The sequence below is a fragment of the Taudactylus pleione genome, unplaced genomic scaffold, assembly GCF_031769625.1.
Source record: "Taudactylus pleione unplaced genomic scaffold, aTauple2 ptg000395l, whole genome shotgun sequence".
NCBI lineage: Eukaryota > Metazoa > Chordata > Amphibia > Anura > Myobatrachidae > Taudactylus > Taudactylus pleione.
In genome coordinates, this window is record NW_028284796.1 from 3,132,241 (window position 1) to 3,153,867 (window position 21,627).

Here is a 21,627-nt window from a genome sequence, read left to right on the forward strand (position 1 = left end):
TGCTAAAGCCCTTGCGGTGCGGTGCTGCAGGGTGGTCTCTCGCCTATTTAATACTTAATTGGTGAGAGAGGTCACATACGTGGTGCCATCATGTCTGAAAGTGATTTTCCCCTCCGGCTACAGTGTACCACGTGCAAAGTACCGTTAGCGGAGGGGGAGGGTAGCGCGGAGGGCCTTTGCCGGCAGTGTTTGTCCATGGCGCGGCCTATTACGGTTACAGCACCGGTACAGGAGCCGCCCTGGGCTTGTTTCGCTCAGGCGTTAACAGCTTTAGTGGGCCAGTTAGCTCCGCAGCCCGCGTTTACTCCGATGGGTTTGTCCCAGCAGTCTGTGGTGTCGTCACCCATGCAGGGTTTCCCACGACAATTGGTGGTACCCCACAGTCTCCCTATTTCCCCGCTCCCGGTTTCTCAGGAGCCAGCGTGGGTTAACTCCCTGACAAGTTCTGTACAGCACTTGTCGGATGTGTTGCAAGGGGAGTCTGTGATGCGGTCTCATAAAAGGCCGGTGGCGTCTCTGTCCGCTCCTTATGAGGATGACGAAGGGACGTCTGATGATGGGGAGATTCTAGATCCTTACGATCAGGAACCTCTCCATACTAAGGACGCTGATGCTAAGTCCAAAGTATATATTCCTGGACTTATTCGGGCGGTCCGCACAGCCTTGGTGATTGAGGACGAAGTTCCCCCAGCGGCTAAATCTAAGTATGCCTTTTTCAAAGATGTGAAGGGCGATGCCACAGTCTTTCCTCTTTCGGGTCAGTTGGTGGACCATTTAGAGGAGGCGTGGAAACAACCTGGCAAAAGATACCAGCCGCAGAGACGCCTGGCGGTGGCTTATCCGTTCGCGGATAATTATTTTGCTAAGTGGGAATCCCCTCCACAGGTGGATTCTCACGTGACCCGTCTTGTCCGTAGTGCCACATTGCCGATGCCATCCATGTCCTCCCTTAAGGATGCTACGGACCGCAAGGTAGAAATCTGCCTGAAGTCCGCTTATTCCCTTGCAGGGGGGGCAGCACGGCCGGCTATGGCCATTTGCTGGGTTGCCAGAGCGATGGAGCGCTGGGCGGATTCATTAGAGGCTTCTTTTGAATCCGACTGTCCGGCCGATCAGGCGGAGTTGATTGGCAATCTCCGTGATTCGGCCACCTACATCAACGAGGCGGCTCTAGACATTAGTACTCTGGTGTCTAGAATTTCTTCAGCAGCGGTAGCTGCTCGTCGCACCTTGTGGCTGCGATCCTGGAAGGCGGACGCAGATTCCAAGAAAGGTCTGGAAGCGTTGCCGTTTACCGGAGAAGTTCTCTTCGGTCCGGATCTGGATAAGATTGTGGCCACGCTGGCGGCAGCCAAATCTGCCTGTCTCCCGTCGGCCGCTGCTCCTTCTGGTTCGGGACCATCGTCCTTTCGGTCATCTAGGGCCCAGGGCAGGCCCAAACCACAGTCGTTTCCTCGACAGGCTGGCCCTAAGAAATCGGTCAAGCCCCGGAAGCAGGCATGGAGTACCAGACGTCCGGCCCCCAAGCCAGATGACAAGCCTGCGGCCTGACGGTCCGGGCCTCCCTTTGGGGGATCCCAGGGTGGGAGGCCGCCTGCTACAGTTCGCCCAGTGTTGGTCGACCACTACGACAGACACTTGGGTTCTGGAGGTGGTTTCCCACGGATACGCCCTCTCCTTCCGGCACAGACCCCCGGCTCGCTTCTTCACCACGGGTCTCCCATCAGACCGGAACAAGGCTACGGAGCTGCGGAAGGTATTGCACACTATGCTCCAGGCTGGAGTTATAGTGGCGGTTCCATTCTCCCAGAGGGGCCAGGGTTTCTATTCAAATCTATTTTTGGTACAGAAACCCAATGGGTCATATCGTCCGATACTCAACCTCAAAGCACTCAACAAGTCTTTGCGGGTCCCGAAGTTTCGGATGGAGACCCTACGGTCCATCATTCTGGCGCTGGAACCTGGGGACTACTTGGTGTCATTGGACATACAGGACGCTTACCTGCATGTCCCTATTCTTTGGCGCCATCAACAGTTCCTCAGGTTTGCAATCAGCAGCGACCACTTCCAGTTTCGGGCGTTACCTTTTGGCCTGGCAACAGCACCACGTGTTTTCACCAAGGTGATGGCGGTCATGGCGGCTTCTCTGCGGCTGCAGGGAGTCCGCATGTTGCCGTATTTGGACGACCTGTTATTGGTGGCAGGATCTCCAGAGCTCCTGTTACGCCACTTGGACCTGACCATTGCACTGCTGCAACGGCACGGCTGGCTAATCAACTGGCAGAAGTCCACTCTAATCCCGTCTCGGAGGATTCTGCATCTTGGAGCCTTATTGGACTCGGGACAGCAAAGGATCTTCGTGACGGAGGACAAGATCTCTGCTTTACAGTCAAGGGTGCGCAGTTGTCTGCACAGCCGCCGGGTGTCCTTACACTCGGCGATGAGGTTACTGGGCTCCATGGTGTCGGTGTTCGACATGGTGGAATACGCCCAGTTTCACTCCAGACCTCTGCAGCACCTGATCCTGTCCAAGTGGAACGGGCTGACTCAGTCTCTGAAGTCCCAGACGATTGTGCTCACCCAGGAGGTTCGCCTGTCCCTTACGTGGTGGTTACAGACGACCCACCTCAACAAGGGACGTCCGTTCTGGGTTCCAAATTGGGTCCTGTTGACAACGGACGCCAGTCTTCGGGGCTGGGGAGCAGTTTCGGGTCCACACTTGTTCCAGGGCAGGTGGACGCCGACAGAAGCGGAGCTTCCAATAAATATCTTGGAACTCCGTGCGGTCTTCAATGCTCTCCAGCAGGCACAGCGGTTTCTCCAGGGTCGCCCGGTGCAGGTCCAGTCGGACAACGCTACCACCGTGGCCTACATAAACAGGCAAGGAGGAACTCGCAGTCGGGCGGCTCTCGTAGAGGTCTCTCGGATCCTGGTTTGGGCGGAGCGCAATCTTCCGGCCATATCAGCGGTCTTCATCCCGGGAGTGCTCAATTGGGAGGCGGACTTTCTAAGTCGCCAGGACGTTCATCCGGGGGAATGGTCCCTGCACCCGGACGTTTTTCAACTACTGGTGGACAGGTGGGGTCTTCCAGAAATCGACCTCATGGCGTCCCGGCACAACAACAAGTTGCCGGTGTACGGGTCTCGCACAAGAGACAAAGGGGCGTCTCTGGTGGATGCTCTGTCCGTCCGGTGGACGTTCCGGTTCGCATACCTGTTCCCTCCGGTCTCCCTTCTTCCACGGGTAATCCGGAAATTCAAACAGGAAGGAGGGACGCTCCTGTTGATAGCTCCCGCGTGGCCCAGACGGCACTGGTTCTCAGACCTTCAGGGTCTGTCCGTGGACATTCCTCTGCGGTTGCCGCTACGACCGGACCTTCTGTCTCAGGGTCCTTGCCTTCACCCGGACCTGACTCGGCTGTCTTTGACGGCGTGGCTGTTGAGACGGCCATGCTGAGGTCCCGGGGGTTTTCCAGCTCTGTGGTGCGTACCATGTTACGAGCTCGGAAACCGTCTTCCGCGAGGATATACCATCGCGTGTGGCATACGTTCTTCAAGTGGTGTCGACCGAGAGGTTATGCACCGCGGGAGTTTCGTCTGTCTCGGATTCTCGCCTTCCTGCAAGCGGGACTAGATCATGGGCTTCGCCTTGCTTCTTTGAAGGTACAGGTTTCGGCCCTATCTGTCTGGTTTCACCGTAGGATTGCTACAATCCCGGATGTGCGCACCTTTATGCAGGGTGTTCTCCGCATTCAGCCGCCCTTTGTTCCACCTGTGGCGCCTTGGGATTTGGCTGTGGTCCTGAGGGCTCTCCAAGGACCGCCGTTTGAACCACTGGGCTCAGTGGATCTTAAATGGCTAACAGCTAAGACTGTTTTCCTTCTGGCTATTGCTTCGGCCAGACGTGTTTCTGAGTTAGGGGCTCTTTCTTGTAGACCCCCTTTCTTGGTTTTTTATGGGAACAGGGCAGTGCTCCGCACTCGGCCCGAGTTTCTTCCCAAAGTTATTTCCCAGTTTCATATTAACGAGGAAATAGTTGTTCCGGCCTTTAACTCACCGGGTCTTTCCGTGGGTGAGGCCTCATTGGATGTTGTGCGGGCCTTAAGGACTTATGTTGACCGCACTTCTTCGTTTAGGAAGTCGGACGCTTTGTTTGTCCTCTTTGGCTTCCGTAAAAAGGGTTGGCCTGCTTCAAAGCAAACTTTGGCAGCCTGGATCCGTATGGCTATTTCTGAAGCTTATCTTCATGAAGGCCTACCGGTCCCTCCTTCTCTGAAGGCTCATTCCACTAGGTCTGTGGGTCCTTCGTGGGCAGCTCGACGTGGTGCCTCGGCAGTTCAGATCTGCAAGGCTGCTACGTGGTCTTCTGTCCATACCTTCGTGAGGTATTACAGGTTTGACACCTTCGCCTCTCAGGATGCTTCCTTCGGGCGGCGGATTCTCCTTTCTGCACAGGAGCGTCCCCACCCTTAAAGGATACTGCTTTGGGACATCCCCAAGGTATCCTGTGGATACCCTATGGACCCTGAAGTAGAAAATATGAGATATGGTAAGAACTTACCTTTGTTATCTCTATTTCTACGAAGTCCATAGGGTTCCACAGGACTCCCGCCCTGTCGCACCTGTGCTGCAGATGGGCTTTGCTCTGGTCACCGGTTTTCCGTCTCCCTCTGGTGAGAATGTGATTCTTGTATGTGTCCAGATCTTTGTTCTCTCTCTTCCTTCTCCTCCTCCGGCCTATGGCTTGGTAACTAACTGAGGTGCCTTGGCCCGGGGGCGGGGTATAGGAGGGGGACCTAGTGCATCCTGGGAGGCTGAAAGCTTAACTCTTTGGTGCCCTGCGACTGACGTCACACCTATACCCCAAGGTATCCTGTGGAACCCTATGGACTTCGTAGAAATAGAGATAACAAAGGTAAGTTCTTACCATATCTCATATTTTCTCTGTGCATGTGGTGGGGTTTTTTCTATAACAGTGTTTAAAAGTCACATTTGCATTGCTTGGTACCTTACTACCTTATATGTCTAAGATAAAAGGGAAACATGAGGCTGAGGCCCCAGTGCTGGTATTATGTAAATCCTGTCAGGCAGGCCTGTCTCCTCAGGATTTCATACAGGATGGTATGTGTATTTCTTGTTTATAAGATTCCATCACATCAACCCAGTATACCAGCTCCTGTGCAAGAGCCACTGTGGGTGTCCTCTTTTTCACAAGTGCTAACGCATTTAGTGGACTGGTTAGCGACACCGATACTGCCTCCTACTATGGGCTTTTCACAACAGTTGCAACCTGCTATGTGTGTTCCTCCTATGTATACATCCTGGATGGATGCTTATGCTCATTCTTCACAGGGTATGGTTCAACAGTCTGCCGCTCTTAAACCTAGACAAGCAGGTAGATTGGTAACCACTAAGTTTCAGGGTCGGAGGAGATCATCGCGCTATTCCACCCAGCCTTTAGGCTCAGACGCATCATCTGATGAATCAGATGTTGCACAGGGTTCCTCCTCGGAATCGGTATCTGAGGAGGAGGATTGGCATACCTCTGTGGAGAGCGGTTAAATCTATTTTAAATTTAGAAGATGAAAAGACACCTCTTAGGTCTAAAGCTCCGCTCCTTAGACAACAGAAGGTGATTAAGGATCATTGAGTTCCCTCAGTCTGAACAGCTTTCAGAAATCATGGCTGAGGCATGAAATACCCCGGAAAGGCGTTCCATGCTACAAAGAAGTTATCCTTGTTATATCCATTTCCAGTAAATGAATGTGATAAATGTCTCCCACGGTGGATGCTCACGTGACTCATTTGATTAAGAGTTCTACATTGCCCATTCCGTCCGCATCTTTTCTTAAGAATATTACTGATAACAGGTTGGAAACCTGTTTAAAGTCAGTTTTTTATTTATCTGGTGCAATTACGCGTCCGGATATGACGACTGCCTGGGTGGCCAAGGCCATAGAAGAGTGGACAGCGGCATTGGAAGAGACTATGCCAGATGCCAGAGAACAGCTGTTTTATTTTTCTCTTATGCGAGAGACAACATCTTACATAGGGGATGCTGCAAAGGACGCAGGAATTATGGCATCCAGGGCGTCCGCAGTCTCAGTTGTGACACGCAGAGCCCTCTGGTTAAGATTCTGGAAGTCAGATGTGGGTTCCAAGAAAGCTCTGGAATCCCTGCCTTTTTCAGGTAAAAGATTGTTTGGTCCAGAGTTGGATAAGATAGTGGTTACGTTTACAGCTTCAAAAACTGCTGAGTTACCATCATCAAACTATTCCAAAAAGCAGTTTCCCTTTCGACCTCAGGGAAGGACAAAGGGACAGTCTTTTTCCAGGCAGTCTAATTCCCATAGGACTACCAAGCCACAACAAGCGGTGAAGTCTTGGTCAACCAGACGTCCAGCTACCAAGCCGGATGACAAACCTTCAGCCTGATGTGGCAGGCCTCCTGCTGGGGGACCTCAGGGAGGGGAGCAGACTTCTTCAGTTTTGCGACACTTGGTATCAGACAACAACAGAGAAGGGTCAGAGAAGTAGAGTGTCAGGGATATGCAATCACTTTCCCAGAAATTCTTTGGCACAAATCCCCCAGCAAGCTTTGTCAAAGCCCTGGGACTCCAGGAAGCCATTCAGACTTTGGGCCATAGTCAATTATTTTTGCATCGGCAAGAAAGTTCCGCCTGCCTGGCTTCTTGTCGCCTTTGCTTATTTTGGATGTGAAAACTTTTTGTGCGCGATCCCGATTTACTCCGTATTCAATTGCCAAACAGGCGAAAACGGGACCCGGTGAATGTGAAACAGGCGAAAAGTGCAGGATGAATTGGGGGAATCACTCTGTACCCAGAAAAAGATGGGCTGACTTCAGAAATCATTATGGAAGTTTAGTATTGGCCCTAATAGAACTAGTTAGGGTACTTAAGTGGTGGTAATTACTTGCTATTAGCTTCTTGGTAAAAGGGGTGAAGAATGGCATAAAGCAGTTTTTTTTGGAGCGAATAAGTAGTTCCATCAAATTTGGGGTGCTTGAAAATGGGTACTAGCATACAGGGCCGGCAACAGAAATCATGGGGCCCGGTACACCAATTTTTTTAGGGGCCCCCATCCCAGGGTCACTGGCAGGTACAGGCCATTTGCTCGAGAGTCTGCCTTACATCTGTCTTTTCTTTGGGGAACCTCTGATCTCCCACAGTGTCCCTCCATGCCCCACACTTACCTTATTCTATGTTTGCCTGCCACGGCGTCTCTGCCTGGGTGTCTTTTCTTTGAGTCAGCGCTACTCCTCAGCTCACCAAGCGCCGGATCCTCTCTTGCCTCTCGGTGCTGGCTTGACTCCACTGGCTACTTGATTCTCGATAGACTTAGCCTAAGCAGCATGGGGGCTGTTATTAGATCCTTTACATAAGCATACTATATACATTAACACATATATACATTTATACATACACACATATACATACACACATATACATAAATGTGGCGGGCGGCAGCCCAAAAAACTATCAGTACATAGATCAGAATGAGCAGCACTTCTGGGTCTGCGTTGCAGCGTTAAATGACAGTCAAAAAGCCATACATGTGAACCGACATTTTGGGTTTTAATGAACCCTTTTTCCTTAACCATCAGTTCACATGTATGGCTGTCATTTAACGCATACCTAGGAGTGATGCTCATTCCATCTAACACTATACTATACTCATCCCCCATCTCACACTGTGCTCCCCCATCCCCCATCTCACACTGTGCTCCCCCAACCCCCACTGTGCTTTCCCACCCCCAACCCCCACTGTGCTTTCCCATTCCCCCACTGTGCTCTCCCAACCCCCCACTGTGCTCTCCCAACCCCCCCTCTCCACTGTGTTCTCCCACCCCCCATTCTCCACTGTGCTCTCCCACCCCCCATTCTCCACTGTGCTCTCCCACCCCCCATTCTCCACTGTGCTCTCCCACCCCCCATTCTCCACTGTGCTCTCCCACCCCCCATTCTCCACTATGCTCTCCCACCCCCCATTCTCCACTATGCTCTCCCACCCCCCATTCTCCACTGTGCTCTCCTACCCCCCATTCTCCACTGCTCTCCCACCCCTATTCTCCACTGTGCTCTCCCACCCCCCCCATTCTCCTCTCCCACCCCCCCCATTCTCCTCTCCCACCCCCCCCATTCTCCTCTCTCATCCCCCCATTCTCCTCTCTCATCCCCCCCATCCCCCACTGTGCTCTCTCAACCCCCCCATCCCCCACTGTGCTCTCACCCCCCCATCCCCCACTGTGCTGTCTCATCTCCCCCATCCCCCACTGTGCTGTCTCATCCCCCCCCATCCCCCACTGTGCTCTCTCATCCCCACTGTGCTCTCTCATCCCCCCATCCCCCACTGTGCTCTCTCATCCCCCCCACTGTGCTATCCCATCCCACACTGTGCTTTCCAACTCTATCCCGCACTCCCCCAAGGTTGCACTTACCAGAAGTTGCCCAGGAAGCTCAGCAGGTAAGTCTTTCTCCTCCGGACTGCTTCTGCTGGGCGCCGGGCGAGACTGGAGGAGCAGAGCAGAGCACTGTGGTGGGAGCGTGGCTGCCTGATGACTGCTTCTATCTCTCAGCCGGTGATCTGAGGAAACAGTTCAGCTCACATCGGACTCCTCAAATCACTGACTGAGACATCGAGGAGTCATCAGGCAGTAGCCCCGCCCTCACCACAGTGCTGACTGAGCTTCTCCAATCCCCAGCGGCCACTCAGCAGCAAGTGAGTGACTCAGACCAGCCGGCCCTGCTGCTATAAGTATTATGCAGCTTGCGGCCGACTGCAGTTAATTTCTACTTGCCGGATGGCAGATGGCACCCTGCCCCCTCCCCCCGCCACTGGACTTGTTGCTGCAGTGATCAGCAGGGACTCCGTACATGCCTGAACCCTGCTGATCACTGCAGCATCAGCAGCGCAGGCAGTGATACACTCCGGGCCCCCTAGAACCTCAGGGCCCGGTACAATTGTACCCTTGGGCCCTGCCTGTCGACAGGCCTGCTAGCATATTGTAATGTCTCTAAAGTGGAGTTTTAGAAAAAATGTAATTCCTCCATCATACAAGCACCTGCAATCCCAAAACACATGGCCCCTTCTTAGAGCACCCCCCAGAAGATTATTTCGCTAGTTTCTGAAGTTGTCCACCCACTGTTTTCATTTTTGTCCCAAATTTTTAAGGAGTTTTTTGGGGTGTACCTGGGTTTTTGTTTTACTCTTTTTGGGTAAATTGTCCTTTGGGTGGGGGTGTACAAAGGGTTCTGAGTGGTTTCTCAACATCTGCACCCCAAAATATAGATTTTGCACTTTTTCTCTGACTTGGGCAGAATGTCATCTTCCAGCAATCTCTACAAAATTTCATCCCAGGAGTCCACAACAGGGAAGCAGACTTCCTCAGTCGTCAGGACATACACGCCGGAGAATGGACACTCCACGAAGAAGTCTTCCAGCTTCTAATGGACAAATGGGGACTATCAGAGGTGGATCTCATGGCCTCACGGCACAATTACAAGGTCCCCAGGTACGGGTCCAGGACAAGAGACCCATCATCCGCCTTCGTGGATGCGCTGGCAGTGGGGTGGGATTTCATGTTGGCTTACCTGATTCCTCCATTCTCTCTTCTATCAAGAAATCTCAGAAAATTCAATCAATAGGGTGGCAGAGTGATTCTAATAGCTCCGGTTTGGCCCAGGCGCCATTGGTTTACCAACCTGATGTGTGTCTCAATAAATAATCTGCTAACACTTCCTCTTCGTCCAGACCTGCTAGTGCAGGGTCCCTGCCTACATCTGGACCTACCTCCTCTATCTTTGACGGCTTGACTCTTGAGTCTTCCGTTTTAAGAGCTAAAGGGTTTACGAATTCTGTGATTCATACGTTTGCTTGCAAGAAAGCCTTCCTCTGCCCACATCTATTACAGAATTTGGCATTCCTTTCTTCTATGGTGTTCCCACAGAAAAGTTGATCCTAAGGTTTTTAGGATCTCTCGGGTTCTCTCTTTTCTCCAAGCCAGATTGAGGGTACAGGTTTCTGCGCTCTGTTTGGTTTCAGCGTAGAATCACTCCCTTGCCGGATGTTAGAACATTTTTGCAGGGGGTTCTCCATCTGCAGCCACCTTTTGTTCCTCAGGTGGCACCGTGGGATTTCTTTAGTTCTCAGGGTGCTACAGGCTCCTCCCTTTGAACACTGAGGACTTCAAGTGGTTGATAGCGAAGACACTTTTTCTCCTCTTTCTCTTCAGCTCGCAGAGTCTCTGATTTGGCAGCACTGTCGTGTCGCACCCCATATTTGATTTTCCACCAGGATAGAGCAGCCCTGCGTACACGGGCAGGCTACCTTCCAAAAGTGGTATCCCGTTTTCATATAAATGAAGAAATTGTTGTACAGTCTTTCAGGTCTTCAAGCCTTTCTGCTGGTGAAACTTCATTGGATGTGGTTTGAGCCCTTCGGATTTACATGGATCATACTAACTCCATCAGGAAATCAGATGCACTTTTTGTTTTGTATGGCTTTCACAAATGTGGTTGGCCAGCTAACAAACACTCCCAACAGGGTGACAGCACATTCAACTCTGTCTGTAGGACCTTCGTGGGCGGTTAGGTATGGCGCCTCGGCTGAACAGTTGTGCAAGGCAGCCACTTGGTTTTCCCTCCATACCTTTATCAAATTCTATGCTTTTGATACTTTTGCCTCCCAGGATGCTTCCTTTGGGCGGTGGATCCTCCTGTTGGCTCAGGGGCATCCTCACCCTTAAGGGAACTGCTTTAGGACATCCCCAAGGTAGCTCCTGTGGACCCTATTGACCCTGAAGAAGAAAATAAGAGTTATGGTATAACATATCTTTTGTTAACTATTTCTGCGAGGTCCATAGGGTCCTCAGGGCACCCTTCCTGACTCACCTGGTTTCAGTGGGATCTGTTCCTTCTTGTCACTGATTCTCTTTTTTTTAATTTTTTTTATGAGTGTATTCCTTCTCCACTTTCATTCTCCTGACAATGGACTTGTTTACAAAACTGAGTGCCGGAGGCGGGGTATATATGGAGGAGGACCCAGTGCATCCTGGGACTGGAAAGAGTTCACTGTTTGTTATCGGATTTCCTCCAAACCACATATCAAAAGTAGTTCCTGTGGACCCTATGGGCCTCAAAGAAAAAGATTTATCAAAGGTATGTTCTACCATAACTCTTATTTTTATCTAATTTTCACACCTCTAGGTGCAAGACTCATCTGATGTTCTCAATGAGAACAGAATCCGTGTTCTTTTCAACATTCCCTGTGAGCCTCAGCTAGATGCCTTAATGCAGAACCAGCATGTAAGTCCTTTGCTTATTACTCTAGTGTGTGCTGACCCTACTTGTCGCATTCATTGATAACTTACGTAATGCATATTGAATTACTATTTGCTGCTTGTTCAGTCATTACATTTTGCATAGCAAATCCATTCTAACATAGCTTTGAGTGCTACATAGGTGATCAGTTATATTGTTCTATTGCCATGTAGATTCATTTATTTTAATAATCTTTGCTTAGCCATAGGTCTGTCTGAAAATGTACATTGACACTTCTAGACAAGGTTATCTTGCAAATGTAAATATTTAAAGATGTTGCATATTATGAACAGTTGCATATTATGAATCAGTTTATACTGCATGATTAGAATACTTAGAGAAATTAATGGTACTGTAAGCATTCTTTGCTTCCTGTTAGCTTGATGAAATTGGCTTGTAGTTTTCATGGTCATGCTCTGTGTAATGCATGTCTGCTTATACAGCTAATAGGAAACAATGTTTAATTTTAGTAGTGTGAGAAGGAAGACCTGTGATTGCAGTGGCTATGTGCTCTGCTTAATGTCTGCTTGTTTGAAAATTTCCCCATACACACTCGCACCTCCATGAAAATGTCTTCGACTGTGCAGCACTGCTGTAATTAGCTGACTGTGTGGTATGCACATGAAGTCAAGGAGCTGGAGATAGAGGGACATATTTTCCAACAACTGCATATAAAATGCGTTTGTGGTAAGAACATTTGCCCCAATTCGCAATGTGATCATGAAAATGTCCGCTTGCATTCATTATAGTTGAGGAGCCAGACAGAGCTTACAAAAAAGCTCTTTCCTGTTGAATGCCTAAAAGCAAAGTGATCGCTATGAGAGAGGCATCAGGAAAAGTTTGCGAAAAAGTAGCCTATGGGCTAATGCGTTCAGGAGCTCAGTAAATCCAATTTGCATAGCACACCCCATAGAAATGGAAGTACCGCAGCAGATGGCAACTCTCATTGTTACATCTAGGGGGATACTTAAATTTTGCTGGGAACCCACAAAAACGTCTGTTTTCAGGGGATTTCCTGCAAAATATCTTTAATAAATATGCCCCAAAGTGAGACAGGGATATGTTGTGGGACATTTGTAGATGCTGTAAATGTGCATTGGGTTTTTCCCACAACAACCAGTAACATTCTAGCTGTCATTCTTGTAGTGTAGTTTAGGAAATGAAGCAAATGACTGATTGGTATGGAGAAGACTAGTTTGGTCAGCTAGCCTTCATTAATGTCATTCAGTTTAATAGTGTCAAAAGCTTTTTTTATTACACATGTCCACAATTAGATTTTGCAACATTGCTACCACTCAATTTCCAGGCAGGATTTCACATTGACTGGTTCTTTATACAATATCCCTCAGCTGACAGTATAGCAATAAAATGTAAATTATAAATTACTGAAAAGCCTGGATATTGCTTTTGTTGCAGGTTGTACATTTTTAGTATTTTTTAGGGTTGTCTTTGTCTTTTCTTTAGAAATTTTCTGTAAAATATAATCCTGCCTATGTCTTGGCAAATCGCCTTGGAGTGAGCGCGTACCTTGTTTCCAGGTTTACCGGAAGTATATTCATTGGCAGAGGGTCCAAGCGAAAGTGAGTATAAATTATTTTTAAAGGAAACTTTATCTCATTGATAGCTCATTTTTCAAATGGCTCTACCTTGTTTATACCTCCTGCAACTTCCAAAAAATATGCATATTTAATTACTGGCTTTTTAGTCATGTATTTATATCATCTAGTTGAGCTTTCTTTCTATTTCAGGGTCCATAGGGTATCCACAGGATACCTTGGGTATAAGTGATGACGTCAGGCATCGGGCACCATAGAGTTAAGTTTTCAACCTCCCAGGATGCACTAGGGTCCCCCTCCTATACCCTGCCCCTGAGCCAAGGCATCTCAGTTTCGTTTGGTGCCCGGCCGGAGTCGGATGCACCTGCTAGAGGGGGGCTAAGAAGAGCCCCTGAAGTCTTCTTCGTTGCAGCTGTGGCTGCACATCTGGAAGTACAGCATGGACAGTCAGTACTGACGTCCATGCTGTCTTCCCTACACCCCCGCCGGTACCAGAACGCCGGTACCGATCCAGGGATGCTAGTAAGCATCTGGGGTCACAGCTAGCGGTGACCCCAGATGTTTTGGGCCATGGCAGGATCTAAGGGGGACAACAGGTAAGCAGCAGGGGTCCCGCGGTGGGACCCTGCTGAACATGGTCCAAAGTCCCCAGGCAGGGGGCTCCCTGGGGACTGGCTGCAGCGTGGAGCCAGGTATTAACCTGCGCTTCCACTACCCCCCTGGGACAGCGGACCGCGGCAGAGCGGTAGCGCTGCGGCGTCCCAGGGGTTAAATGAATGCCAGGGGAGCGTGCCTTCCCTGTCTCACAGTCGGTGCCTCCCCCGCTGCACACAGCCTTCTCTGCACATGCCGACTGGCCCTGTGGCAGCGCTCCTCCCCCAGGCCAGCCTCCTCTATGCTCCTCGGTGGTCATCTTCAGTAACGCATAGTGAACGCCGCTGGAAGTCTAAGATCGGAGGCATCGTGGTCTGGGTCCCCCCGCATACTTCTCCTCCGCTTGGTCAGGTCTGTGTATGCAGCGCTGTGTCCTACCAGTCTGTGTAGTTGAGTATCAGCGCTGATAGTGCAGGATTTATTTTTCTGTGCATTGTATGTGACTGTGCTAGCGCTGCTGCCTGTACTTTTAATTTCTTACTGTCAGCCTTATCACTGTCCCTGTTCTTTCTGCTAAAGCCCTTGCGGTGCGGTGCTTGCAGGGTGGTCTCTCGCTATACTAACAAGTATTAGTGAGAGGGGTCACATACTTACCATCATGTCTGAGAGTGACTTTCCTCTCCAGCTTCTGTGTACTACGTGTAAGGTACCTATAGCGGAGGGGGAGGGTAGCGCGGTGGGGCTATGCTGGCAGTGTTATTTATTGGCGCGGCCAATTACTGTCACAGCACCGGTACAGGAGCCGCCCTGGGCTTGTTTCGCCAAAGCGCTTACAACCCTGGTGGGCCAGTTAGCTCCGCAGCCTGAGTTCTCACAGATGGGATTGTCCCAGCAGTCAGTGGTGTCGCCACCCATGCAGGGTTTCCCGAGGCAATTGATGGTACCCCACAGTCTCCCTATTTCCCCTCCCCAGGTCTCTCAGGAGCCTGCGTGGGTTAATTCGCTGACTAGTTCTGTACAGCACTTGTCGGATGTGTTACAAGGGGAGTCTGTGTTGCGGCCACATAAGCGGCCGGTGGCGTCTCTGTCTGCTCCTTATGAGGATGACGACGTGACGTCTGATGATGGGGAAGATTCTGGATCTTTTGGACCAGGAACCTCTCCGCACTAAAGAGTCGGATGCTAGGTCCAAGGTATATATTCCTGGACTTATTCGGGCAGTCCGCACAGCTTTGGTGATTGAGGACGAGGATCCTCCTGTGTCCATATCTAAATATGCCTTTTTTTTTAATGATACTAAGGGTGACGCCAAAGTGTTTCCTCTTTCGGGTCAGTTGGTGGACCATTTAGAGGAAGCGTGGAAACAGCCTGGCAAAACTGTACCAGCCGCAGAGGCGTTTGGCGGTGGCTTATCCGTTTGCGGATAATTTTTTTTCCAAGTGGGAATCCCCTCCACAGGTGGATTCTCATGTGACACGCCTAGTCCGTAGTGCCACATTACCCATGCCCTCCATGTCTTCCCTGAAGGATGCTACGGACCAAGGTGGAGATCTGCCTAAAATCCGTTTATTCCCTGGCGGGGGGGGGCAGCTAGGCCGGCTATGGCCATTTGTTGGGTTGCCAGAGCTATGGAGCGCTGGGCTGATACTTTTGAGGCGTCTTTCGATTCCGACTGTTCGGCTGAACAGACGGAGTTGATCGTCAATCTCCGGGATTCGGCCACTTATATCAACGAAGCGGCCTTGGATATCCGTACCCTGGCATCTCGGATTTCTTCGGCAGCTGTAGCTGCTCGTCGCACCTTATGGTTGCGATCTTGGAAGGTGGACGCGGATTCCAAAAAGGGATTGGAAGCTTTGCCTTTTAATGGAGAAGTCCTATTTGGTCCGGACCTGGACAAAATTGTAGCCACACTGGCGGCAGCCAAATCTGCATGTCTCCCGTCTGCTGCAGTTCCTTCCAGTTCAGGTACGTCGTCCTTTTGACCTTATAGGGCCCAGGGTAGGCCTAAAGCACAGTCCTTTCTCCGACAGGCTGGCCCCAAAAAATCGGCCAAGCCCCGGAAGCAGGCCTGGAGTACCAGACGTCCGGCCCCTAAGCCAGATGACAAGCCTGCGGCCTGATGGTCCGGGCCTCCCTTTGGGGGACCCCAAAGTGGGAGGCCGCCTGCTGCAGTTCGCCCAGTGTTGGTCAGTTACCACGACAGACACTTGGGTTCTCGAGGTGGTTTCTCGCGGGTACGCCCTCTCCTTTCGGCACAGACCCCCGTCTCGATTCTTCACCACGGGTCTGCCATCAGACCGGAACAAAGCCTTGGAACTGCGGAAGGTCTTGCACACTATGCTCCAGGCTGGAGTTATAGTGCCTGTTCCATTCTCCCAGAGGGGCCACGGTTTCTATTCCAATCTCGTTTTGGTGCAGAAACCCAATGGGTCGTATCGTCCGATCCTCAACCTCAAGGCTCTCAACAAGTCTTTGCGGGTGCCGAAGTTTCGGATGGAGACCCTACGGTCCATCATTCTGGCGCTGGAACCTAGGGATTACATGGTGTCGTTGGACATACAGGACGCTTACCTGCATGACCCTATTCTTTTAGTTCCACTTTCAGTTCCGGGCGTTACCTTTTTATGCTCGCGAGAGCACCACGTGTTTTCACCAAGGTGATGGCGGTCATGGCAGCTTCCCTGCGGCTGCAGGGAGTCCGCATGTTACCATACTTGGACAACCTTCTCTTGGTGGCAGGATCTCCGGAGCCCCTTCTACGCCACTTGGACCTGACCATTGCGGTACTGCAACGGCACGGCTGGTTGATAAACTGGCAGAAGTCCACCCTAATCCCGTCTCAGCGGATTCTGCACCTCGGGGCCTTATTGGACTCCGGACAGCAAAGGATTTTTGAGACGAAGGAAAAGATCTCGGCCTTGCAGTTGAGAGTGCGCAGTTGTCTGCAGAACCGCCGGGTGTCATGAGGTTACTGGGCTCCATGGTGTCGGTATTCGTATTCGTGGAATATGCCCAGTTTCACTCCAGACCTCTGCAGCACCTGATCTTGTCCAAATGGAATGGACTGCCTCAGAGTCTACGGTCCCAGACGATGGTACTCGAACCTCCGGCGTGTCTGTCCCTAGCCTGGTGGTTGCAGACGACCCATCTCAACAAGGTTCATCCGTTCTGGGTGGCGAATTGGGTCCTATTGACAACGGACGCCAGTCTTCGAGGCTGGGGAGCAGTCACGGGTCCACACTTGTTCCAGGGCAAGTGGACTCGGGGGGAATCGGAGCTTCCGATAAACATCTTGGAGCTCCATGCAGTGTTCAATGCTCTCCAGCAGGCACATCAGGTTCTCCAGGGTCACCCAGTGCAGGTCCAGTCGGACAACGCTACCACCGTAGCCTACATAAATCGGCAAGGAGGAACCCGAAGTCGGGCGACTCTCGTAGAGGTGTCCCGGATCCTGGTTTGGGCGGAGCGCAATCTCCCGGCCATATCAGCAGTATTCATCCCGGGAGTCCTCAATTGGGAGGCCGACTCTCTCAGTCGCCAGGACGTTCATCCGGCGGAATGGTCTCTGCACCAGGACGTCTTTCAACTGCTGATGGACAGGTGGAGTCTTCCAGATATCGACCTCATGGCGTCACGGCACAACAACAAGTTGCCGGTGTACGGGTCTCGCACAAGAGACGAAAAGGCGTATCTGGTGGATGCTCTGTCCGTCTGGTGGACGTTCCGGTTTGCTTATCTATTTCCTCCGTTTTCCCTTCTTCCTCGGGTAATCCGGAAATTCAAACAGGAAGGAGGGACGCTCCTGTTGATAGCTCCCGCATGGCCCAGACGGCACTGGTTCTCAGACCTTCAGGGTCTGTCCGTGGACAGTCCTCTGCGGTTGCCGCTACGACCGAACCTTCTGTCACAGGGTCCTTGTCTTCACCCGGACCTGACTCGGCTGTCTTTGACGGCGTGGCTGTTGAGACGGCCATGTTAAGGTCCAGGCGGTTTTCCAGCTCTGTAGTGCGAACTATGCTACGAGCGTGGAAACCGTCGTCGGCAAGAATATACTATCGTGTGTGGCATACGTTCTTTCAGTGGTGTCGACCGAGAGGTTATGCACCTCGGGAATTCCGTCTGTCTAGAGTGCTAGCCTTCCTGCAAGCGGGACTAGACCATGGGCTTCGCCTGGCTTCTTTGAAGGTGCAGGTTTCTGCCTTGTCTGTCTGGTTTCATCGTAGGATTGCTATAATCCCTGATGTGCGCACCTTTATGCAAGGTGTTCTGTGAATTCAGCCGCCATTTGTTCCACCTGTGGCGCCTTGGGACTTGGCTGTGGTCCTGAAGGCTCTCCAGGGACCGCCGTTTGAACCACTGGGCTCAGTGGATCTTAAATGGCTTACAGCTAAGACTGTTTTCCTTCTGGCCATAGCTTCGGCCAGACGTGTTTCTGATTTAGGGGCTCTCTCTTGTAGACCCCCTTTCTTGATTTTTCATGGGAACAGGGCAGTGCTGCGCACTCGTCCGGATTTTCTTCCCAAAGTTGTTTCCTGGTTTCATATTAACGATGAAATCGTTGTGCCGGCTTTTAACTCACCTGGCCTTTCAGTGGGGGAGGCCCTTTTAATGTTGTGCGGGCCTTAAGGACTTATGTTGACCGCACTTCTTCGTTTAGGAAGTCGGACGCCTTGTTTGTCCTCTATGGCTTCCGTAAAAAGGGTTGGCCTGCTTCAAAGCAAACTTTGGCAGCTTGGATCCGTATGGCAATTTCAGAACCTTTATCTTCATGAAGGCCTGCCGGTTCCACCTTCTGTGAGGGCTCATTCCACTAGGTCTGTGGGTCCTTCGTGGGCTGCTCGACGTGGTGCCTCTGCAGTCCAGATCTGCAAGGCGGCCACGTGGTCCTCTGTCCATACCTTTGTGAGGTATTACGCGTTTGACACCTTTGCCTCTCAGGATGCTTCCTTCGGGCGGCGGATTCTCCTTTCAGCACAGGAGCGTCCCCACACTTAAAGGATACTGCTTTGGGACATCCCCAAGGTATCCTGTAGATACCCTATGGACCCTGAAGTAGAAAATATGAGATATGGTAAGAACTTACCTTTGTTATCTCTATTTCTACGAAGTCCATAGGGTTCCACAGGACTCCCACCATGTCGCACCTGTGCTGCGGATGGGCTTTGCTCTGGTCACCGGTTTTTCCGTCTCCCTCTGGTGAGAATGTGATTCTTGTGTGTATCCAGATCTTTTTTTCTCTCTCTTCCTTCTCCTCCGGCCTATGGCTTGGTACGTAACTGAGATGCCTTGGCTCGGGGGCGGGGTATAGGAGGGGGGACCCTTGTGTATCCTGGGAGGTTGAAAACTTAACTCTATGGTGTCCGATGCCTGACGTCATCACCTATATCCCAAGGTATCCTGTGGAACCCTATGGACTTCGTAGAAATAGAGATAACAAAGGTAAGTTCTTACCATATCTCATATTTTTCTCCTGTTCTTTGCTATAACACTGATTTGCTGTGCTATGTACATTGGATACAATTGTATCCATGTAGCATATATTGCTACAGTATGTCCCATAGACTACTGGCATAGTGTTATAATTTGTGCCAATTTTATTTGTATAATGTTCCCATATTGCTAGGATATAATTTATCCTATACTGTTTGTGCAACATTTAGGGCCATATTCAATTAGAGGCCATCATCGCCGTTTTTTACTGGGATAAAGCATCGGGCGCGTGCCCACTTATCCCAGTATTCAATTAGGATCCGGCGAAAATGGGACCTGGCGGAAAGGTAAGTATCAAAGTCCTGCCAATTTTCAGGAAATCATCCTGGCACCCCCCTAAAGATGGTCTGACATGGGGGATCACTATGGATACCCCCGATTTAGCCTGCTGAGGCTAGTCAGGGTTTTAAATTGCAGCGGCAGGTGCATTAATGCGCCTGTGAAGAAGTGTTGAAGAATAGCATTTATCTATTTTTTTGGGGAAAAATAACTATGCCCATCAAATTTGGGGTACATGAAAATGGGTGCAAGCATATTTTTAAGTCCCTAAAATGATTTTTAAAAATTCTTAAAAAATGCACCTGCCGCTACCAGCCGCAATCTAGAAAACACCTGCCGCATACTTGGGAAACCCCCCGGGATCGATTTCACTAGTTTTGAAGTTTGTCCCCCAATAAAAGTCTTTGTAGTTGAATATGGGGATAAGTGAAACAGCAGAAAATTACATAATCAGCTATAAATTTTCGCAGCCTAATTGAATATGACCCATAGAATGGAATTTAGGTAATGTTGTGTGGAATAACTTTGCCACATGCTTTTTCTTTCAGTCCCCATGGAGAACAAAAAGCAAATGTGGGCTTAAATTTAAAATTCAATAAGAAAAATGAGGAGGTTCCTGGCTACACCAAGAGGGTTGGTACTGAGTGGACATACTCCTCTGCTGTGGAGCAGCTGTTGGGTGAATATATAGAGAGGTATGTGATCTCACATTGGAAAATTCTAGTATAGTAGCTCTCTGCGTATTCAGAATGAGGGTGTTCATATCTGTATCTATTTGCTGTTTTATATGCCACATGCTTTACCGTTCTCAATAAATTATCAGATATTTCCTCTTCATCGTTCATACAATTGCAGTAATCTGAATTCAGTGGGAGGCACTTACATTTTGGTTACATACAGATGGTTGCATCACAAAAATACATTTGTGAATCTCCTCCACATCTAATGGAGAAAATGGTACTAGTTGTTATACTACTCATTCTGCACAGGAGCACAGCAACAACTGTGTATATACTTGTGCACATATGTAAAATGTGTGTTTATAAATTTTTCTCCGTCAATTCTCCATGGCAGCCCTTACAAAAGGTAGCTTGCCTCCTAAGTTAGGTAGAGACAGGTAGGACAAAGACACAGGTGAGAAGGAGGAACTGTACTATATGAGTAATACTATTGAGGGGGGGTGGTGTTGTCTGTGTCTTAGCATCGATATTTCAGGTAGAGACACGCTCTGTCTACCTCTTGGCAGCCTTTTTAAGTCTTCAAGAATAAGGCGGAAAGGCAAATCGGAGAACCCCACAATGGCTATTGCCAGAATCGGCACCCTCTTCCACCTGTAGGGAGAGAATTGTACAATATGCAGACATTTGGACACATTTCATCAAAGAAATAATAAGAAATGGTTACAGGGTAGAGTTTCATCAGCATCCACAGGGAACTGTTTCCACAGTTCATCAGACTCAGAATTGGAAGCTTTCAAAAACATCTAACATTTATTACATTTCATATTGGACTTCTACTGCAGCCTTATGCTGGGTACACACTAGGGGTGAGCGGGTTCGGATTTCTGAAATCCGAACCCCCCCGAGCCCCCCCGATCCGAGTCCGATCCGAGTCAGGCTCGACTTTTCCCGCCTGACTCGGATCTGAAATCGAGGCAAAACGTCATCATCCCGCCTTCCGAGTCTCGCGGGTTTTGGATCCTATATAAGGTACCCGCGTCGGCGCCATTTTCTCACTCGGCTGTGGACAGTGAAGAGGGAGGGTGGGAGTTAGTGCTGTGTAGTGTAGTGTAGTGTAGTGCTGCTGTTGTCCACTACTTCAAAGTCCATAGGGGCTGGCTGTGTTGTGCTGTGCTGCTGTTGTTAATAGGGGCTGTGTCCACTACTTCAAAGTCCATAGGGGCTGGCTGGACTGTGTTGTGCAGTCAGTTCTCCATAGGGGCTGTGTCCACTCCAAAGTCCTGTGCAGTGTCCCAGTCCTAAAGGGGTGCTGTAGTGTTGTCCAGGGGGTGCTCTGTCCATCAGGGGTGCTCCCCCCAAGTGCTAAAAAAATAATATATTTTCTGTGTTTGTGAATTGTGTGCGCAGTAGCCGCACGTGCATCAACAAAGTAGTGCCAAGCGTGCGCCTGTGTCATAAGTAAAGGGCCGGCTGGCTTGACCGTTAAAGGGTGCTGTAACCCCCGAAAGTACACTCCAGTCCAAACCTAAAAAAAAATTATTTTCTGTGTTTGTGAATTGTGTGCGCAGTAGCCGCACGTGCATCAACAAAGTAGTGCCAAGCGTGCGCCTGTGTCATAAGTAAAGGGCCGGCTGGCTTGACCGTTAAGGGTGCTGTAACCCCCGAAAGTACACTCCAGTCCAAACC

At 50.2% G+C, this 21,627-nt stretch overlaps 1 protein-coding gene across 2 annotated transcripts in view; it reads left to right on the forward strand.

Annotated features, from left to right (window-relative positions):
* The window catches only part of XRN1 (5'-3' exoribonuclease 1), a 209,917-nt gene that overhangs the window by 106,300 nt on the left and 81,990 nt on the right, over positions 1-21,627 (forward strand). For both annotated transcript variants that reach the window (XM_088446275.1, XM_088446277.1), the window contains exons 23-25: positions 11,226-11,324; positions 12,804-12,919; positions 19,810-19,956. In XM_088446275.1, the coding sequence (XP_088302401.1) occupies positions 11,226-11,324; positions 12,804-12,919; positions 19,810-19,956 (362 nt within the window). The remainder of the gene's footprint in view (positions 1-11,225; positions 11,325-12,803; positions 12,920-19,809; positions 19,957-21,627) is intronic.